The sequence below is a fragment of the Engystomops pustulosus genome, chromosome 7 (assembly GCF_040894005.1).
Source record: "Engystomops pustulosus chromosome 7, aEngPut4.maternal, whole genome shotgun sequence".
Lineage (NCBI taxonomy): Eukaryota > Metazoa > Chordata > Amphibia > Anura > Leptodactylidae > Engystomops > Engystomops pustulosus.
In genome coordinates, this window is record NC_092417.1 from 40,159,852 (window position 1) to 40,179,593 (window position 19,742).

Below are 19,742 nucleotides of genomic sequence, written 5' to 3' on the forward strand. Positions count from 1 at the left end.
TCTTAAATACCTGTGCAAGGTGGCTCAAATCCCTTAGTAAATGTGCCCCATTGTATCATTACATAACGATATAAAGTTTTTGAATAAAAACATAAAGCTCACAATAGCCACTGATACACTTTCAGAAGACCGACACATACTTAGTGTATTTTACTATTTGCTGTACAGACGGAGACATTATCATACACATGCAGCTAGATGTTATTGGCTCCTTGCATCTTGTAGTGGTAGTATTCATGAAGGTAGATTGCTCATGGACAAAGTAGATCACATGACCCTCCATCTGCGGCCATTTTATGGACAGGAATGTCTGGCTGATGGAGGCGTCACTTTACATATTAAGAAAGTGGAGCAGAACGTTTAATAGATGTACATTGGTAAATTACCTACCGTAATTTCCTGCCTCTCACACATTCCCAGAACGCAAAAAGTTCAAGTAAAGTGGCCAACCCCTTTATCTGCTATACATCTGCTAAATTTTCCAGGCCCTTGAAGCTCTGACAAATGCAGTGAAGAACCGCTCTGCTTATTGCGATGCTTACTATCAACGCGGCCTGTGTCGCATGCGTCTCCAGCAATCACAGTGTGTGCAGGACTTCAACAAAGCTCTTCAGATAAACCCAACACATTTCCAGGTAAAAGTTATCCTAATCCAGTATTACACCCCGGCTTTACTGTACAAGCTCCGTAGGTAAGACGCATGGAAAATGAAGTGGTTATTAGCCACAGCACAAGGCGATGCTACGCTGCGGGACCTGTAGATGTGAGTCCAATGTGCGTCATCAGACCCACATCTAGGTAAATTAGTTGTAAATATTTTTTAAAACTTCATAAAGGTCGATTTGGGACCCTAAACCATAGGTCCATAAGGACTTGGAGTTGATTAAGGGTCCCAAATTGAACAGTCAGGTTAAAAGGATTTTCTGGCCCCTAATTTGATACTGATGACCAATCCAATTAGTATTGGGATCTAATTGGTTGGGGTCTGACATCTTGATCTTGCACCGATCACCAGCTCAGGATCTATACACCGCAAGACAAGTAAGTCTTGACACTTTATAGCCTCTCTTCCTACATCAGAACATTGACCCCCGTTCTCTCTTTATGTTAGGGTCATTCATAAATCGCTGCACATTCACAAAACAGTGAGGAGAACACTCTATATATATATATATATATATATATATATATATATATAGTATATATCGTATACCTTCTCCTTTATTCAGATGTAGTAGATGTGATTGTGGGAGGTTCAGAGGTAGAGGTTTCATCTTGGACCTAAATATCTGCATCTGGGGACTCTTATGGTTAAAAATACAGGTGATAGATGGCAGTCCTGTGATATATTTTGGAGGACCAGGGACTTCAAGTTACCCTTTTGATGGTGTGATTAACTACAAGATACAATCGTGGTAAATTGTAGTAAATGTAGCTTACTGATAGCACTTGTGATTATTTTGCCCTTTTCACCACCTCCACGCCAGGGTAGAAGCATGGCTGGCGGGGCATGAAGGGAGAGGTGCAGCTGGCGGGGAGCGTTGTGGCCAACGGGGAGTGATCCCACTCACAAAATTGTCATTTAAAATTTTCATACATGTAATTTCGTACATCAGTTAGGGCCTGACCTAGAAATAAATGCTGCGCAGGCTCCCCGCCAAATACGTGACCCCCACGATGTGTATCCTGAAAGAGAAAACACTGTTACGCTGTTTTAGCCATTGTATCTCATACATCATATTTACATTGTTTCCTTATGTTTTATGCGTCTGTATCTGCTGATAAGTGCTGGCTCAGCCGCTCCCATTCACCCTGCACTTCCTATCCTGATAATTTGCCCTTTAATGCAGGCTTATTTGTGCCGAGCAGCTTTCTATGGATTACGAAAGAGATATTCCAAAGCCATCATGAATTGCAATGCTGCAATTAAAGTCCAGCCGCGCAGTGTAAGAGCTTATCTCTATAGAGGAGCCTTAAAGTACTACATTAAGGTAAGATGGCCTCTCTGCAGCAGGCTTGGAGCTTGTCTCTGGGGGTAATTGTAACTCAGGGGGATTTATTTCGCATTCTTACGGTGAGTTAGTACCATGGAGTTTCTTCTATAAGAAATTATTCTGAAAGTCCATTCATGGAGTAAAGTAAAAAAATAGGCTTTGTGTATTGATGTGGAATAACCGGCTGTGTTATAACTCACTGAAATATACATTACTGTAGTGATGTCATAAGCATCAGCATAACAGAGTTTAAAGCAAACGCTACAATATCACTACAATAATTACATAAATGGTGACATCAAAGATATTGGAGATTTAGTGGTTCCCATCTTGGTTTTTCATGTTTTTTTTTGGCGTCGGTTATTGGGAGCCAAAAACGGGAGAGTTTTCAACACACCGATCAGATGCAAATCTTTTCATTATTGTGCGGAGTCTCCTAATAACTAATGCAAAAAACATATGAAAAAACTGGGATGGGAACAGACTGTTCTCATGCACACGGGTGACAAACAATGGACCCAGTTTGCAGTCTGTGTGTCATTGGCGTTCACAAAATGATGACCAGAGAAAAGACTGCCTGATCCGCAAACCTGGGCAGGAATAGGACCTGATCCAAAATTTGTGGCATAGATAGTCGGATCATACACTGAGCCAGGGAAACGCCATCTGTGTGTATGAGCCCATAGAAATACATTGAGACGTGTACTAGCTGTTGAAAATTGCTGGTCCGACCCCCACGAATAACGGTCTGATGTATCCCCGTCATACCCCGAGATGAAGGGAGCAACCAGTCTTTTCATGGGACCCCGTTCATCTCTACTAAGCTGGTGCATCCGCGACCAGCTGCTCCGGTCATCTCAGGGCGTGATGGGGTTACATCGGACCACTGCTCTCGTTATCCCATCACTTAGACCCCCACTAATCAGCAAGGTAGACCCTATCCTGTGAATAGGCCCTAACTTGCTATCAATGGAACAACTCCCTTTAGTGACTGGCTGCAGTGGTCAGGTTACGTGACACAGGAACAAGTATAATTGCAAAACCCCTATGAAGGGAATCTGTCAGCAGTTTTGAACATACATAGCTGCAGAGAGTGTTATGTAGCGGTCCTGGAGATCTGTGAACCATACCTTTGTGTGTGATAGTAGATGCAGGCCTGTGGAAAGGGCATTTATATTTCAGAATCTGGAGCCACTTACCTCTTCTAAGAGTCAAAGTAGAGTTATTATACTACTCAGGGGGAGGGTCTGTGCAGCAGTACAATGAAGAAATACCGCACACCAGTGCTCCAGAGTGCTCTGAATTCAGCTACAATCCGGGGAATATAAATGATGCCAACAAAAGCACAATGTAGGCTTACACAGATCTCCAGGGCCCATACTAAAATCTGACTTCAGTTTGATATGGTCATGACATAACTCCCTTTAAGCTGGAAATTATGCTGCACAAATAGGAGTGTTTATTATACCATTGGTTGATGTATTTCAGATTTGTACATTGTTATAGATAAAAATAGGTAGGTAGGTAAGTAGATTTTATAATGCATCCTCTAGGGATTACCGCATGTCACAGTGGGTTCATTCATGTGGACGGGTGAATACTATCACACAAGGCACAATCAATATTTTGTTCATTCCAGGCGTACAAATTGGCGATTCACGATTTAACAAGAGCCACAGAGCTGGATCCGTCTTGCCCTCTTGTGTATTACAACAGAGGAGTTTGCTACCATCAAATCAAGATGTATGAAGAGGTAGGAAATGTGGGATAAGAGCCGGGATTAGAGAACTATAAAACAAGGAATATATTTATGAAAGCGTCAGCCTCAGGGGAATGTGATTCATTGTAAAAATAGACATATGAGCCGGAAATATAGAGACAGGCGTTTATACTGATAACAGAGGAGCTACAGGATAATACGAGGAGCAGATAGAAACTTTCTCATGGCAGGTTTGTATTTCTGTGAGCTACAGAACCGGAGATACAGGCAGATAAAGACATAGGGGGAGATGTGTTTAATTTTCACCTCCAAATGGGCGAGGAGGGGTGTGAAGGGGGCGGTGCCTAAAGTCGGGTAGGCCACGTTACAGTCCTGCACCTGCTTTTTAATTTTGTTTTGTACGCATCCTAAAAATTTATCATTGAACTGACAAATGGATATTACCAGTCCCTTAGTCAAAGGACTGGGAGCACTGATAATATTATATTGTATAATATGACCTTAAATACTGAAGTTTCTGTAACACCTTTCCTTTATAATCTTGCAGGCGATGAAGGATTACAGTATTGTTCTTCTGCTTGGAGGGTGGAAGGAAGTAGATGTTAAGGTTCATGTGAATCGTGGATTATTATATCTCGAACTTCAAGACTATGCAAACGCACTAGAGGTATCCATCCATATACCACCTACCACACTTATTGAGGAAAAATATTAGAAACTCATAAAAAAACGCCTTCGCACCTCTACTGACATGTTTTTATCAGTTCATACGCCACCTATTGCATCCATTGATGTTTCCAGTAGTCAAAAATGTCAATAATCGTGAATATGCTTAAAGGAAACCTATCATTTGATTTGGTGCATTATGAAGCAAACATACCTTGAGAATGCTGTAGCTACACTGATGCAGGATCATATCTTGGTTAATCCCTGAGCTGAGTGGTTTTGCTGTAAAAAAACAATTATAACATTCAGGACCTTGGGAAAGTTGGGTCAGGCTGGCTGACATAAAAATATTACACACGGGAGCTTGTAATTACAAATGGAGGTTAGTTAAGACATGACTAATCAACCTGAACTGGATGACTTATACACAGCAGCTGGGGGAGGGTGCAGCAATTGATTATTCTGTCTGGAAGGGAGAACAGGAATTGCATCATCCTCTCCTGCAGAGAAAAACTCACGTGCTAGGAGAAGCGCTGAACCAAGCGCTGAAGGAGCCATAGAAACGACAGAGCTTCATTATCATAATGTTATATCTGTTTTATCAGCAAAACCACTCAGCACAGGGGTTGTCCAAGATATGATCCTGCATCAGTGTAGCTACAGCATTCTCAAGGTATGTTTGCTTCAAATGGTAGGATTCCTCTAAGCTTATAATTGTAATTGTTGAGTGACACCTCATTTTGTAGGTGGTTCCTTCCTCTATTCAGCGCTACTCTAGTAAGGTTGCAGCTTTCTGTAACCTCAAGTAACCCAGAATTATTTCAGGCACCTCACCCCTTTAGTTGGTACCTGAGTACCAATGCACATGCAGTCCCTGATTAAAGGATGCCCAACTTACATGCGACCCCTAGTTACAGATGGACCTCTGATTGTATATATCAGTAATCCAATATCTGACAGTCCTGACTTGTCCACTGACCACATCCTAGCCTGTCCATTTGGTGCCTGGCACCAGCATTGATGAACCTACCTGGTGCAAAGAAACCAACAAGTAGATACATGTGGGTGTAGTGTCCTGTCAGCATTAAGACCAGGTCCCCTTAAGGGGGGTTAAAGGGTGGAAAACATAAGACCAATAACACAATCCCCTCAGGAAGACTCAGAGCCATAACAAATCTCTGGATAGATGACCATTATACAATCAAATAATTGGAGGCCACATAAAAATTGTTCTGTCTGTGTTACTTATTGTAGCAGTGCCTGAAAACTGTCTAAAACTCAATTTTTGCTAAATTTGTTGTAAATAGAATAATAAATCTGTTCCTTGTCTTAAAAAATCTAGTCGTCTTGTGACACACAAATCAAGCCACGAAAGGAGAAGGAAGAACACAAATTTAACAAACCTTTACCTGTGTTATGTCTTTAATGCACATCCAGTATCCTGTATGACATTACTGAGGGGGAGATTTATCAGAAGAGTCTGAGGTAAAAATGTTTTAGTTGCCCATGGAAACCAATCAGAGCTTAGCTTTCATTTTATTAACAGCTGTGGGAAAGTGAAAGCTGAGCTCTGATTGGTTTCCATGGGCAATGAGAACAGTTCTGCTCTTAGACACTTCTGATAAATCTCCCCCTTCGATTCCATTATATGTTATTATTTTGTACACACGGCCTAGAAACTACTATTATTTCCTTTTTTCAGGATTTTAAAGCTGTGGCTATGAAAACTCCCGGTGACCTAAAGATTCATCAGATTATAGGGAACTGTCATCACAGGTAATATATATGGAGAACCACAACTTACACAATGAGGCTAATTTACTAAGGGTCCCGCGGCCGCATTTTTGTCGGGTTTCCCGTCTTTTTGGTAATTGCGCCGGGGATTGTATCGCACGCGATCGTTTTGTGTCGCAATCGTCCCGGGTTTCCTGTGACACATACTGGGGGGTGGGCGGGCCGACGGATTCGAACTAATGCTGCATTCACACACATGTATGGGGGACGTATATACGGGCAACGTATATACGGCCAATATACGTCCCCCATACACTTCTATGTGCTCACAACCCTGTACGGGTGCGGCACCGTAACGCTCCGTAGCCCGTAGAAAGACATGTCCTATCTTTCTATGTGATATGGCGCCGTGCGCTGTACATGCCTATGGAGAGGGGCGGTGGTGAGCTGCGCTCATCCCCTGCACCTCTCTGCAGCGCCGATATATGCCCGCCGTACTACGGTACAGCGGGCATACATCGTCTGAATGTAGCATAAGGGATTTAACAATTTAATTTGTGTCGCAAGACATGCACTTACAAGCACCGGGAAGAAGAAGGTGAACTCCGGCGGACCTCTGTGGGGAAGCGACACATGCGACATATCGGGCGCACGTTTTTGGTGAATCGCGGCAGACTTCATCCTCGTAGGACAACGCACCTCGGGGATCACGCAGGGACTAGGTAAGGCCCCTTTCACACTTGCGTTTTCTGCGCGTGCTTTTGACGTGCTTTTGACGTGCAGAACTTGCATTGCACTCTGACCCATTGTAATCAATAGGTCTTTTCAGACTTGCATTTTTTTTCACGCACACACGCGCATTTTTTTAAACGCGCGTTTAAATCTCGACATTCTCTACTTTTGCAAGTCACGCGCGTGAAAAACGCACCATACAAGTCTATGGAGACGCATCAAAAACGCATTGCACTCTGAGAACTTGCAAGTGCAATGCGTTTTTCACGCATCAATTGCCATAGAAAAGATAGAGCTCAGTCCTGAGTCCATTTCATGCGCATTTTCTGCGCGTGAAAAACGCATTGAAATTGCATTGAAATTGCATCAAAAACGCGAGACACTGAACAAACTCTGACTGAAAACTGATTGCACTCTGATGCAAAATGCGCGTTTTTCACTGACCAAACCCTGATCGCACCCTGGTCAAACTCTGACGTGATCTGCAACGCAAGTGTGGAAGGGGCCTTAGGCACACGCGTTTTCAATGCAATTTCAGTGCAATTTCAATGCGTTTTTCATGCGCAGAAAATGCGCGTGAAATGGACTCAGGACGGAGCTCTATCTTTTCTATGGCAATTGATGCATGAAAAACGCATTGGACTTGCATTGCACTTGCAAGTGTCTCAGAGTGCAATGCGTTTTTGATGCATCTCCATAGACTTGTATGGTGCGTTTTTCACGCGCGTGACTTGCAAAAGTAGAGCATGTCGAGATCTAAACGCGCGTTAAAAAAAACGCCCTTGTGTGCGTGAAAAAAAATGCAAGTCTGAAAAGACCCATTGATTACAATGGGTCAGAGTGCAATGCAAGTTCTGCGCGTCAAAAGCATGCACAGAAAACGCGCGTGAAAAACGCAAGTGTGAAAGGGGCCTAAGGCCCCTTCCACACTTGCGTTGCAGATCACGTCAGAGTTTGATCAGGGTGCGATCAGGGTTTGGTCAGTGAAAAACGCGCATTTTGCATCAAAGTGCAATCAGTTTTCAGTCAGAGTTTGTTCAGTGTCTCAGTTTTTCCTGTGCGTTTTTGATGCAATTTCAATGCAATTTCAATGTGTTTTTCACGCGCAAAAAATGCGCGTGAAATGGACTCAGGACTAAGCTCTATCTTTTCTATGGCAATTGATGCGTGAAAAACGCATTGCACTTGCATTGCACTTGCAAGTGTTTTAGAGTGCAATGCGTTTTTGATGCATCTCCATAGACTTGTATGGTGCGTTTTTCACGCGCGTGACTTGCAAAAGTAGAGCATGTCGAGATTTAAACGCGCGTTAAAAAAAACGCGCGTGTGTGCGTGAAAAGAAATGCAAGTCTGAAAAGACCCATTGATTACAATGGGTCAGAGTGCAATGCAAGTTCTGCGCGTCAAAAGCACGCGCAGAAAACGCGCGTGAAAAACGCAAGTGTGAAAGGGGCCTAAGTAAGGCCTCTTCCACACTAGCGTTGCGTTTCACGTCAGGGTGCAATGCGTGAAAAACTGACGTTTTTGGCTGCATTTTTGTTCCATTTTTACTTGGAGTAATTAGCGTTTTTGCGTTTTTCAATGGGAGACTCGAGCATTTTTCAAAGGGACCATGGTTTGGGATTAAAATGTGTTATTTAATTGAAAAATAATGTCTTCTGATAAATTGCAAACATCTGCGATCTATTCTTCACTGTTCCGCGCGTATATTATCTCCCGACAATTTAGCAGATGTGAAGAACAGTGAAGAATAGAATAAAATCATTGTACACAGTGAACACAGTGAACACAGGATCATTTAAGATAAAAACACAGTGCAGAACACAGTGCAGAATAGATTACAGATGTTCGGCACATCTGCTTACTTGTTGGGAGATACGCGCGGAACGGCGCGAACAAAATAGCATGTGAAGAACAATATATATGTGTGTGAAGAACACATTGCATATGTTTAAATACATCTGCAATGTGTTCTTCACACATATATATTGTTCTTCACATGCTATTTTGTTCGCGCCGTTCCGCGCGTATCTCCCGACAAGTAAGCAGATGTGCCGAACATCTGTAATCTATTCTGCACTGTGTTCTGCACTGTGTTTTTATCTTAAATGATCCTGTGTTCACTGTGTTCACTGTGTACAATGTTTTTATTCTATTCTTCACTGTTCTTCATTGTGTTTTTTTAATTAAATGCTCGATCGCGAGCAGGGGAAATACTGTTATTCTGGTCACCTAGCAACCCTTACGTTTAGAACGCATTGCACTCGCATTGCACTTGCAATGATTGCGAGTGCAATGCGTTCTTGATGCATCTCCATTGACTTGAATGGGGCGTGAAAAACGCGCGTGACCCGCAAAAATAGAGCATGCTGCGATTTTGACGCGCGTGTAAACGAACGCAAGCACGCGCGTTAAAAACAACGCTAATGGAGAAAGACCCATTGAATACAATGGGACAGAGTGCAATGCGAGTTCTGCGCGTCAAATGCACGCGCAGAACTCGCGCGTGAAAAACGCCAGTGTAGAAGGGGCTTAAATGTGTCCCAATGAGAAGTAGAAAGTTACTGCTTCATTTACATACAGAGGTTACCTGTTCTTTTGGACATGTTGAGATGATTTTACAAGTTAAAGGGATATTCTGCTTTCAGGAATTTGTTTGATGAGAGAACAATATATGGCAAACATTTCTGATATACTTGTATGAACAATTTTGCTCACACATCAAAACGTTAAAAAAAATGGTGCAGTGAACTGAGACAGATCAAACCTGGCATCAGCCCATGTCATGTGGAAAGAATTTGGTAGCCTATGCATATTAATAGTATCTCCACAGGATTGCTGATCGATGTGAGGTCAGTGGGGGTGCAACACCCATCACACCAATCTCCATTATTCAATCTCGATTATTCCATATCGGAGTCAACTGGAATCAACTATTACACTGGGGGATATGTTGACTATCCTACTTATTTGTATGTGTGACATCCCTGTATGGGGTGAATTGCAGCCTTTTAGCAGCTATGTTATAATGTCATAATATTATGTATAAATAGCTTCAAAGTAAATAGCAATAATTAAAGGGGTTGTCCACTTTCATAAAATAAATGAAATTGTTTGTGTAATGAAAAGTTATACACTTTTCCAATATTCCTTCAAGTGTCTATTCTTCGTGGTTTACTAGATCTAGATGCTTGCTGTCATTCTATAGAAAGCTTAATGGTTTCCTTCCTGTGGATAGAAATCTGTTGGTCATGTGATGTCACACAGGTGCACTGCTGGTTATATCCTTGGTCATGTGATGTCACGCAGGTGCACGGCTAAATAATCACACAGCTCTGATTACTCTCTGTGATATAACGTGCACCTGTGTGACATCACATGACCAAGGATATAAAGAGCCGTGCACCTGTGTGACATCACCTGACCAGGGATATAACGAGCCATGCACCTGTGTGACATCACATGACCAGGGATATAAGGATCCGTGAACCTGTGTGACACCACATGACCAGGGATATAACGAGCCGTGCACCTGTATGATATCACATGACCAGGCATATAATGAGCTGTGCACCTGTATGACATCACATGACCAGGGATATAATGAGCAGTGCACCTGTATGATATCACATGACCAGGCATATAATGAGCCGTGCACCTGTATGACATCACATGCACCTGTATCCACAGGAAGTAAACAATGAAGCTTCCTATAGTATGAGAGCACGCAAAGATTTAGAAAACTGTAAGGAATTGATGCAGAAAGTTTATAGGAAAACTGTATAACTTTTCATTAAATAAGCAATATCAAATTTTTGCTTAAAGTGGGCAACTCCTTTAACTAAAAGGTGGAGGTATTTGTGTACTGTACACAGCTGTACAGGCAATCCCGGGGTTACGTACAAGATAGGGTCTGGAAGTTTGTTCTTAAGCTGAATTTGTATGTAAGTCGAAACTGTATATTTTATAATTGTAGATCCAGACAAAAAAATTTTTGGCCCCAGTGACAATTGGAGTTTAGACATTTTTTGCTGTAATGGGACCAAGGATTATCAATAAATCTCCATTACAGACTCCTTACAGCTGATCATTGCAGTCTGGGACTATAGTAAAGCATTCAGAAAGCTTCACCAGGGGCCAGAGGGGTCTGTCTGTAACTATGGGTTGTCTGTAAGTCGGGTGTCCTTAAGTAGGGGACCGCCTGTATATAGCTACGTGTGTCAGCTTGTATCAGTATAAAACACTAGGCTAACCCCCGGGAATATAGCTCAAACATGGATTTTACTGAGAGCAGGACTAGATCTGGGGATCAGTCAGTGATGACACGGTAGGGCTGTAGATGTCATGTGTATTTTTTGATTTGTGCCACGCTGACCTTTTACGTAACAAGATGACCCATAAATCTATAGATAGGAATTGATTACATATAGTGTGTACAAGGACCTGAGTGACTTATGTGATACGGACGAGGACATGACAAATGACGTCCCCTCTGCTGTCACCACCACTTACCACATTGCTGCATATACGGACGCCGATCAATTAATTGTAGCCACTGGCCTTTTAGATTATAGAAAGACAAACATCTTGTCCAGTCAGACCATTACAGAATAAGCCCACAAACTGCGGTCATGTGTGAAAGGTATCATATAATAAAGCCGTCATCATTTACACGCCACGTGCCCTCCCAGCCTTGTAGAGGGAATTATGGAGAACTACATGGTCTACAGTCAGAGAAGATCATTATATCAAATCATTTACTAAAATTTTGTTCTACTACACGTTAAAGAGCCATAGACTTCCCCCTTTCCAGGTTACAGCACTACGAGGAAGCCGTGCAAGCATTCAGCCAAGTGTTACACATAAACCCCCTAAATCCTGAGGGCTACATCGGCCGGGGGAATGCATACATGGAATATGGCCATGAAGAGGGCATTAAGCGCGCCCGGTCAGACTTTGTGAAGGCCCTGCACCTGAATCCCACATGTATCGCAGCGAGGATCTGCCTGGGGTATAATTTACAGGTGAGAGGTGTCTTTGTTTCTGCAGATCAGTACATAGTAAAACTACTGCTACATGTGCTAGAACGCTGATGGGTGGATTCATTATCTAGATTAAACTCCTTAATAATAATAATAATTCTTTATTTATATAGCGCACACAGATTACGCAGCGCTGCACAAAGCATGTCAAATTGGTCCCTGTCCCCATGGGGCTCACAATCTAAACAACCTAACAGTATGTTTTGAAGTGTGGGAGGAAACCGGAGTACCCGGAGGAAACCCACGCAAACACGGAGAGAACATACAAACTCTTTGCAGATGTTGACCTGGGTGGGATTCGAACCCAGGACCCCAGTGCTGCAAGGCAGATGTGCTACTCACTCAGCCACCGTGCCGCCCATTCAGCCACCGTGCCGCCCATAATATGTGTTTAGTCATTTTGTTGCATTTTCTGATTGATATGGGTGTTTGTTTTATTTAAAGTGTAAGTGACCTTTCCATTTTTTTATTTTTACATGTAGGGCAGGTGATTTTATGAATATTAGCAATATACTTTATCGTAAAATGTTGCCTCCTTTTGCAGAAAAATTATAGATGAATAACTGTACCTAATAGCAATTACCTATGGTTAAGACATATCCAGTAGAGCTTTGACTTCTCTCCTCAGACCCCTGATGCACTGGGTGATATAGAGATTATTACCCTTTCTGCCTTTGTCTTCAATAACTTGTACTGTCCAGTCTCTTCCCTCTCCTCTGCTTAGTAGACAGCTGCTGAAAAAGCATCCCAGGAAAATGGGTCAGCAGAGGAGACACTGAACAGTATGGGGCAGATTTACTTACCCGGTCCTGTCGCGATTCCGCGGTGCGTTGTCCGACGAGGATTCGGGTTTGCCGCAATTCACTAAGGTCATGCATCCAATTTCATGCATGTGTCGCTTCCCCCGCTGAGGTCCGCCGGAGTTCACCTTCTTCTTCCCGGTGCATGTAAGTGCTTGATCTTGCGATACAATTCCATTTTTAAATTCTGCGGCACGCCCCCCGATTTCTGTCGCATGCAAGCTGGCGCTGATGCGCCACAATTCGATTGGAAATGGGAATATTCGTGAAACCAGATGGAATCGCAGTCCGTGGACCCTTAGTAAATGAGGCCCTATGAGTTATAAAACACACAGCAGCCCTGCACAGTGTCTGAGTGATGTTGGCTAGGCTCCCAAATGCTTTGCAATTTCAAAATCTGTGCTCAGTGCTGCCTACCCTTTATCCTCCCTTCCCACCATTCTGGCAAAATGTTTTTTTCACCCCTCCTTCAATTGCCACTGTTAGACCCATGAAAAGTATGTGAAGCAGGGGAGCACCCGAGAAGTAGGGAATGTACAACGGGATGGTAGAGATCAAAAAGGAATGATGTGTGCCGGAGCAGTACTGTAGGACCATAGCCAGTACCCCTGGTGCACCAACAACCTCATCCACATGAAATTTTGATGGCTTCTTTGTTAGGGGTGCTGTATATGGCAGTGCAGCAACCTCCTTATACATCCTTGTGCAGTAGCTGGTGATTCCCCAGTTAAAACAAATATTGGATTAAAGTGACATTCCGGTTCCATTCATAGGTTGATTATAGCCATGTTATAAAGAACACCCCCCCCTTCATTAACCTGGACCACCAGGGCTAAATGAACAAGCATTTTTGGGGGATTTGTTGATATAAAACCTACATATTCATTGCGGGGCATTAATGGGTGGGTTATAAGTGGAGACACACACACACAGCGTATAATTTTATAGCTCAGTATATATAGGAGTATGATTATGCTTTCATCTGCTGCGTAGCTGGAGGGTATTTTTCGCTTTGCAGGTTTAAATTCACACATCATTTAAAGCAGCTTTTCACTTCAGAGATTTCTTCACACGACAAAGCCATTGTTATCAGGCTGTTCATGGAATCTCTGAATAAATGTGGATACGGATCCTTCTCTCTCTGTCTCTGCCTCCCATACAATATTAATGGATTAATATTTATTGATTTTATACTTATTAGGCAGAGTGTCATCCACCAGTACGAACCGGATGTAATATTGTATATAAAATCAGATTTATAGAAAATATCCCCCCTTTTTATCTCTCTCCCCATTAAACTGATGCTAAAGTTTAGGTTCTTGGGTGACGAACACTACAGAAATCTTGTCTTCTATTTGAAAAAGCTGACAATAGGGAAGAGTTGATTGTTCTCAAAGCAGGCCGAATGTTGCATAGAATAGATCTCACATGTAGTGATTTACATATCAGTCAAGGTTATGACAATGTAAAATACCGAAAGTGTAATCTACAGAGGGTACGGAAACTATTCAGACCCTTTACATTGTTCACTCTTCAAGCCATTGCAGACAATTGGTAACATCAAAAACTTTCTTTTTTTTGCTCAGTAATGGACATTACTCCCCATCTTAAAAACAGAAATGTATAATTTTTTTCTAGTTTATTAAACAGGAAAAACTGAAATATCATATGGTCATAAGTATTCAGACCCTTCACTGTGACACTCATATTTAACTCACATGCTGATCCTCCTTGAGATGGTTCTACTACTTCATTGGAGTCCAGTTGTGTTTAATTAAACTCATTGGACTTGATTATAAAAGCCACACACCTGTCTATATATAAGACCTCACAGCTCACAGTGCATGCCAGAGCACATGAGAATCATGAGGTATAAGGAACTGCCCAAGAAGCTTATAGACAGAAATGTGGCATGGCACAGGTCTGGCCAAGGTTACAAAAGAATTTCTGCAGCAAGGTTTATAAGAGCACAGTGGCCTCCATAATCCTTAAAAGTTTAGGACAACCATAACTCTACAGTGGGTACGGAAAGTATTGAGACCCCTTTTTACTCTTTGTTTCATTTCAGCCAATTGGTAAGATCAAAAAAGTTAGTTACTACATTTCTTGATCTACGGTGTTGCAGTCACAAACTTTGCAAAATTGTATTCATAAATGAATATTATAAGTCAATATAAGACGCCTTGTAATATCAGAACAGGGGCGTAACTAGGAGAGGCTGGGCCCCATAGCAGATTTCTGCATGGGGCCCCCCTTCCCTTAAAGGAAATCAACCAGTTAAGAAAAAAACAAAAACACCTAGAAATACTCACATTCTCTCCTTTTCATCTTGATCCTGGCGCTGTCCTTTGCTAGTCTTGACACGCTGGGAACACCTACAAATGAAATTTATAATTAGCAGGCCTGAACATGGGGACAAGATGTCCGGAGCTCCGGGTTGCTAATTATGGACGTTTCCGCACCTCTTTCCCATGCTCCCAGCCTATCATTGGCGTGTATAATTAGCAGCCGGACATCTTTCTAGGGCAGTGGCTCTCAACCTTTGTAATGCTGTGACCCCGCAATACAGTTACTCATATGGCGGTGACCCCAAACCATGCGATTTGCAGTAAAAACACAATAAAATCGTGGCTCCTAAGGCTTTAGGCGACCCCTGTGTTTTGGTCGTTTGACCCCTGCTGGGGTCACGACCCACAGGTTGAGAACCACTGTTCTAGGGGATCTGGGCGCGTCAAGTCATGAATCTGGCTTTTCACTAGTAGTAGTTTTATGTTTACGCCAGTCTAGTGAAGTGGCGAGCATAGTCCTGTTGGACTTTTTAGCAATGAAAAGTTGCTAAAAACCTCCACGAGACTTTTTTGTGACTTTTATACCCCAAAAAAAGCCCAGCGAAACCAATGATAAACCTCCTCCATACAGTCTATATATATACACCATGTACACACACAGTGTATGTACACATCGTATACACACATATAATATATATAATATACATCATATTCTTGGATCTTAGATGCCAGTCCATCTGTATACTGTGGAAGATGTACACTGTTATATACATATTATGATGCACAATGTGCACCTCCTTTGTTTTGCCGAGCCCCCTGACACTGCGGGCCCTGTAGCACCTTTGGCTGCTACTCCTGTTGTCACGGTCCTGCATCAAAGGAAAGTGATTACTTCTCCATTTACTTTAGCTCTTATTCTCCCTTCTTCACTCCTAATGTTTTCTACACCTTAAAGTATCTGCTAAATTCCATCTTGCTACCAAGGAAGACTGAAGCTCACTGAGATATTAGATTTCTGAAAAGCTACATTAGGAAAAGCTGATAGAAAGCCGCATCATGATTAGAAACACGGTTAGTCCTCATGTAAACTCCCTGTACTGCCCTGTACTGCTCTATAATGTCATATATGATCCTGCTGATTCTTACCACCAGTAATGTCACTGGGGCTCATTTACTAAGGGTCCGTGGACCGCACTAACGTCGGATATGCCAACCATTTCCAATTTGCACTGCATTTAGCAGGGGATTTTGCCGCACGCAATCGGATTTTGGCGTGGCTGCGCTGTCTTTTATGCAACACAAATCGGGGGGGTGGGCCGTCGGACGATCCGACTGATTCGGACTGAGCGCGGAGTTTAACATTTAAATTGTGTCGCAAGACCAAGCACTAACATGCACCAGGAAGAAGAAGGTGAACTCCAGCGGACCTGAGCGGGGAAAGACACATGCAGGATATCGGGCGCATGATGTAGGTGAATTGTGGCAGCTGTGCATTCTCGTCGGGGAAAGCACAGGGACAGGTAAGTAAATGTGCCCCACTGTCTTTATATGAACAGTCACATAACTGGGGACCTTCCTGAGTGTACTCCCAGCGGAGGCAGAGGTTAATGCATGGCTCCGTCTGCTAGGATGGGTCTATGGATTCGCTCCAGGTATACTGGGAGCTTTACTGGTGTATAAGAAGACAGCAAAGTGGAAATGTATTCTTCGAATATACTGTACAAAACCGTACAGTTCATATAATGACCAGAAATAAAGAATTGTCGCAATAACTTTTCTTCTACCATCTTTTCTATAAGAGACACCGTTACATCACGATTGTGGTTGTGTATTGGATGAGTAATATGATGGACTTCTGGTCTTTCGATGTTCTTCTGTTCTATTGTACTGACTCACAGTTCAGTAATGCTGTATAGTATATATTATTATAGGCTCCACTTTTATGCATTATGTGTGAATGATGTATTCAGCAGCTCTTTCTATCTTGCACAGGCTCAAGGACTTCTCCAGCGAGCGTGGAACCATTTTACTGTGGCTCTGGATATTGATGCAACAAGCATGCTGGGATTTGAGGGTCGCGCCATTGTCAATTTGCAGATGGGAGACACGTTTGCTGCTTTGCAGGACATGAATGCTGCGCTAAAGGTGATCTGTTAATGGCACGTCACAACACTATACATATTATGAATATATGTTTTAGTAGTCGAATTTAAAGGACCTACCGTATCCATAACTCCGAACTTTTTGTTGGATAATTTTTTTACCTAAGCCACGCCTTTTTCTACACCCCTTACTACACTCCCACACTGTATAATTTCCCCCTTAAAGGCCTCCATCTCCCCCTCACAGTGTCCCACAATCTCCTTGTCACATTGTTGCCCAATTACATTGTGTCCCCAGCTCCCTGTCATATTAAAACACCCTCTTATTGTGCCCCCCAGCCGCTGCCCATCTTATTGTATTCCATTTATTGTGGCCCCCAACAGCATCTCCTCCTTTTATTGTACCCCCCCCCCCCAGGAACTCCCCCTGTTGTTGTACTTCCAGCAGCTCCCCCATTATTGTACCCCTTAGTAGCTCCCCTGTTATTGTACCCCTTCCCCCCCAGCAGTTCTCTGTTATTCGGCCCCCCAGCAGCAGCTCCTCCTTTTATTGTGCCCCCAAACAGCAGCTCCCCCTGCTATTGTATCCCCCAGCAGCACCCTGTTATTGTCCTCCCACAGCAGCTCCCTTTGTCATTGTCCCCCCACAGCAGCTCCCCCTATCATTGTACCCCCAGCAGCTTTGCCTGTTATTCTACCCGCCTGCAGCTCCCTCTATTATTGTACCCCCCAGCAGCTTCCTGTTATTATACACCCACAGCAGCTCCCCCTGTCATTGTACCCACACAGTAGCTTCCCCTGTTATTGTACCCCAACAGCAGCTCTCCCTGTTATTGTACCCCTACAGCAGCTCCCCCTATTATTGTCCACCAGCAGCAGCTCTCCCTGTTTTTGTACCCCCATAGTGAAATAAAAAACATGGATACTTACCTTTCCCCGTTCCTCCACAACAGCTCCTCTCTCCTATGCTCTTGCTGTTAGTAGCTGTGAAGTCGGCAGGTTGGGGTGATCACATGACACCACATGATGTCATCACCTGCCGGCTCTGCTACATTCAGGCGAACCAGAGGAACAGGGATAGTGTAGGGAGCTGCCTGATTACAGTTGTAGATGAATCTGACGCAGGAGGGTGGGGAGATCCCTAATAATGTAAATATCATTTACCCCGTTATAAGAATCGCCCCTAGCGGACGGATGTTTTATGGATAGATTACAGATGACACGTAGCATCTTCTAGGCATTCAGAAAAGTGACAATAAGCACATTACAATATCTTGAATCATTTCATACGTAAATTGCACATCTCAATACAATAAAAATGACCATCACAAAGAAGACTTTGAGCTGTGTGTCTCTTTAGGTATTTCATATGTAGGTGATAACCAATATGGCCACATCTGAATACAGGTAGGTGGTGTCTCTTAGTATATGTCTCTTCTCATTAACATATCTTTGCTTGTCTACATAATAATAGAAAGGTCAGAGGGAAGGAAAAATATCTCCATGGTTATGCAAGTTGGACATATTTCATTTTTCTCATAGGCAGAGGTATAAATCTCATGTTATACGCATGTAGGAAGAGACCTGTCAATCATTCTCTATTTTCAAATAGAAGAGAATCTGCTAATGTTGACAGCACTGGTGATTTATGTAAGTAATGGGCACAATTACTCACCACACCAGGATCCAGCCCTGTCTCTGCCCCAACCATCCTCTATATGTATGGCAGGATCTGAGCGGAGGGGGGATTACAGATAGAGGATATGATGCAGTCCTGTACCTCCATGTACACATCTTACTCAAAGCCTGCACCTCCATGTACCCATCTCCTAGCCTGCACCTCCATGTACCCGTCTCCTAGCCTGCACCTCCATGTAACCATTTCCTAGCCTGCACCTCCACGTACCCATCTTACTCATAGCCTGCAGCTCCATGTACCCATATCCTAGCCTGCACCTCCATGTACCCGTCTCCTAGCCTGCACCTCCATGTACCCATCTCCTAGCCTGCGCCTCCATGTACCCATCTCCTAGCCTGCGCCTCCATGTACCCATCTCCTAGCCTGCACTTCCATGTATCCATCTTACTCATAGCCTGCACCTCCATGTATCCATCTTACTCATAGCCTGCACCTCCATGTATCCATCTTACTCATAGCCTGCACTTCCATGTATCCATCTTACTCATAGCCTGCACCTCCATGTATCCATCTTACTCATAGCCTGCACTTCCATGTATCCATCTTACTCATAGCCTGCACCTCCATGTATCCATCTTACTCATAGCCTGCACCTCCATGTATCCATCTTACTCATAGCCTGCACCTCCATGTATCCATCTTACTCATAGCCTGCACCTCCATGTATCCATCTTTCTTCCGGTCTTCTCCTCCCTCTCTGTTTTCCCACTATATGTAGGACATACCAGGTCTTTAATGATGTCTATGATTACAAGGTCCTGACATATTCAATGGACCTCTAGATCCACTAGTAAATTTTTTTTTCCAGGGTCTTTAATATCCATGGAGAGTGTTTCTTGCCCATCCCCTGTCCCTGGACTTACCTTGGTCACTGAGCTGTAAGTCGGTCTGGTCTCTCCAGTAGAGTGGTCCTGCCGTTAGATGGTAAATGGTCTGTCTTAACATACGGAGGTAGATGGAAACAG

General features: G+C 43.2%; 1 protein-coding gene across 7 annotated transcripts in view; it reads left to right on the forward strand.

The window, feature by feature from the left end:
• TTC6 (tetratricopeptide repeat domain 6) overlaps positions 1–19,742 on the forward strand; it is an 88,782-nt gene that overhangs the window by 61,566 nt on the left and 7,474 nt on the right. For all 7 annotated transcript variants that reach the window (XM_072115557.1, XM_072115555.1, XM_072115554.1 and 4 more), the window contains 7 exons: positions 486–635; positions 1,851–1,991; positions 3,634–3,747; positions 4,262–4,381; positions 6,083–6,156; positions 11,660–11,870; positions 16,969–17,121. In XM_072115557.1, coding sequence (XP_071971658.1) covers positions 486–635; positions 1,851–1,991; positions 3,634–3,747; positions 4,262–4,381; positions 6,083–6,156; positions 11,660–11,870; positions 16,969–17,121 — 963 coding nt within the window. The remainder of the gene's footprint in view (positions 1–485; positions 636–1,850; positions 1,992–3,633; positions 3,748–4,261; positions 4,382–6,082; positions 6,157–11,659; positions 11,871–16,968; positions 17,122–19,742) is intronic.